At 41.9% G+C, this 2625-nt stretch overlaps 1 protein-coding gene across 1 annotated transcript in view; it reads right to left on the reverse strand.

Annotated features, from left to right (window-relative positions):
* pgm2l1 (phosphoglucomutase 2-like 1) overlaps positions 1 to 2625 on the reverse strand; it is a 9575-nt gene that overhangs the window by 5485 nt on the left and 1465 nt on the right. The window contains exons 2-6 of the mRNA XM_035679894.1: positions 2235 to 2402; positions 1111 to 1217; positions 687 to 771; positions 513 to 596; positions 57 to 253 (exon numbers count right to left, since the gene is read on the reverse strand). Coding sequence (XP_035535787.1) covers positions 57 to 253; positions 513 to 596; positions 687 to 771; positions 1111 to 1217; positions 2235 to 2402 — 641 coding nt within the window. The remainder of the gene's footprint in view (positions 1 to 56; positions 254 to 512; positions 597 to 686; positions 772 to 1110; positions 1218 to 2234; positions 2403 to 2625) is intronic.

Raw genomic sequence — 2625 nt, forward strand, 5'->3', positions numbered from 1 at the left:
GGGACTGGCTGCAGAGGTTTGAGAGGTTTGGGGACTTGCTTGCTTTGTCCTCTCACCTGTGGAAGCAGAGGGAGGTGAGCTCGTCCATGTAGCAGCTGTTGATCTGGGTCAGGGGGTCGGTCCTCAGGGAGCAGCTCTCTACCAGCTCCTCGTCCCAGCAGGAGGAGCTCCAGGGCTCCAGCTGCTCCTCGATACTCCGCAGGATCTCCTTGTCATGGGGTGAGGAGATCTGAGCGCCGTTACACCAGTACACCTGCAGAGGGCGATACAGATACAGACCCTTCAGAGGCCTTCAGGAGGATTTCTGAGGACCACATTGGCCAAAATGGAACCAAACTGCTGCTAAAATCTGATTATCAAGCTGCTAGACAGACACACTGCCAATAGCCTCCAGAGGGTTAATCAATGGGTCCAGAGGGTTAATCAATGGGCCCAGAGGGTTAATCAATGGGTCCAGAGGGTTAATCAATGGGTCCAGAGGGTTAATCAGAGATTGACTCGTGGTTTCTGACCTTGTATCCGTTGTCTTCTTTGGGGTTGTGTGAGGCGGTGATCATCACTCCGGCCGCTGCCCCGAGCTTCTTCACGGCGTACGGCTGAAAACAAACACACACAGTTAACCACAGCTGCGCCCTCCACCCGGTCAGCTGACTGCGACAGGAAGTGATGCATTAGTGCTCTCTCACCACGTACGGCGTCGGGACGAACGTGGAGAAAAGATGAACAGGAACGTCTCTGCTGAGCATCACAGCAGCTGTTAGGTTCGCCAAACTGAAACACAATAACAATAATAATAAAGATATTAATAATAATAATAAGAATAATAATAATAAAGATATTATTAATAATAATAGTAATAACAATAAAAAATATAATTCATAATAATAAAAAATATTATTAATAATAATAATAATAATAATAATAATAATAACAACAATAATATAAACTGCAGCCCGACACTTCAATCAGATTAAAGGAGCTCTGTAGAGTCTCGTTCTGGATTATGATGAAATCCAGGTCTGTGCTGTTATTATTATTATTATTATTATTATTATTATTATTATTATTATTATATATTTAAGTTCAGTGTTACTCTGTGTGTATAGTTACCGCTGACTGCTGCAGCCACTCTCCTCCTGTCCTCTGGTGTCGAAACCAACAACCACTCCTCTCCTGCTGAAGTCTGCACAGTACCTGGACAGGTACGAGTATAAACCCTGAGCACAGACACAAAAAATACACATTATATATATATAATATATTATTATATGTTTATCTCTGATGTGTTCTGGTGTTATGAGACAATAGAGAGATTACAGGAAGTGAAACCTGAAACCACAGAGGCAATAAAGACTTGTGATGAAGTTCAGTCTCCAGATTTAACCGAATATTCAGCTTTTCAGAGCTTAACTTCAGAGCTGAACAATGATTATTGTTATCATCATTAAATCTGCTGATTATTTGTGCCTTTAAAATGTCAAATAACAGTGACAACAGTCAACAACTTAAAACGCCTCGTTTTATCCACTGCGGTTAACAGCAAATACTGAAATAACAATAATAATAATACTAATACTAATAATAGTTATGTATCTATTATTGAGTAAACTGACCAAATTCAACAAACAGAACAGCTGATAAACTGAACAATGAACTGTTGGAACCACAGTTTGGATCAATATTGATGATGAACTTTTGATCCAATCCTGTTTGTTTTTGGTTTTTGGTTTTATCTTCAACAATCATACAGACTTAATAAACTTCTTCTTTGACTTTGAGTTCGGTAGAATATACAATTATTGAAATTATTCAGTTTACTTTGAGTTTAAAAAGATTCCTAATCAAGTTGTTTTTAAGTTATTTTCACAGTACAAATAAATAAATTAAATTTAAGTCAGTGTCACTTAAGTTAACTAAAGCTGTTTGATCAGGAATGTTTTTTAACACTTTGAGTTAATTAACTTAACTTAACTTAAATTTAGTTTCTTCACAGAAATGAATAAATGTTGAGATACAGACTGTTTAATTCTCAATTTTTCTAGAACACGTTAAAATCAAGAAGGCCTCTATGAAGCTTTGGCGACCACCAGTGGGGGTCCCAACCCTCAGGTTGGGAACCAGTGTACTGAAGCATAAATTAATAGAGACTGCTGTGGTTGTGGACCAGCTGTGGACCAGCTGTGGACCAGCAGTGGACCTGCTGTGGACCAGCTGTGGTTGTGAACTGGTCTGACCTGTGTGGACTGGATAACAGTGAGGTCGTTGATCCGGCTGAATCCGGCTCCCATGGCGGCTCTGAGTCCCGCCGTGCCGAAGCTCATCCTGCTGCAGAGCCTCTTCCTCAGATCATCCAGATGACCCGCCGCAACCAGAGACTCCAGCTGAGCCCGGGTCCGCTGGTTCTGCAGCAGAGGACAGAAACCATCAGCGAGCCGCCACAGAGCGAATAACTGTGGTTCTGCCCAACATAGATTATCTTAGCACGTAGCATATCTGAGTACAGGGAAGGAAGTTGGCCTGCTGACGATACGTTTATGGGTCAGCTGGAGCGGACCAATAGAACCAATAGAACCAACGGAACCAACGGAACCAACGGGCTTGGAGCTGAGAGCCACACACAGGAAG

The sequence above is a fragment of the Morone saxatilis genome, unplaced genomic scaffold (assembly GCF_004916995.1).
Source record: "Morone saxatilis isolate NCDOM2014 unplaced genomic scaffold, NCSU_SB_2.0 Contig8, whole genome shotgun sequence".
Lineage (NCBI taxonomy): Eukaryota > Metazoa > Chordata > Actinopteri > Moronidae > Morone > Morone saxatilis.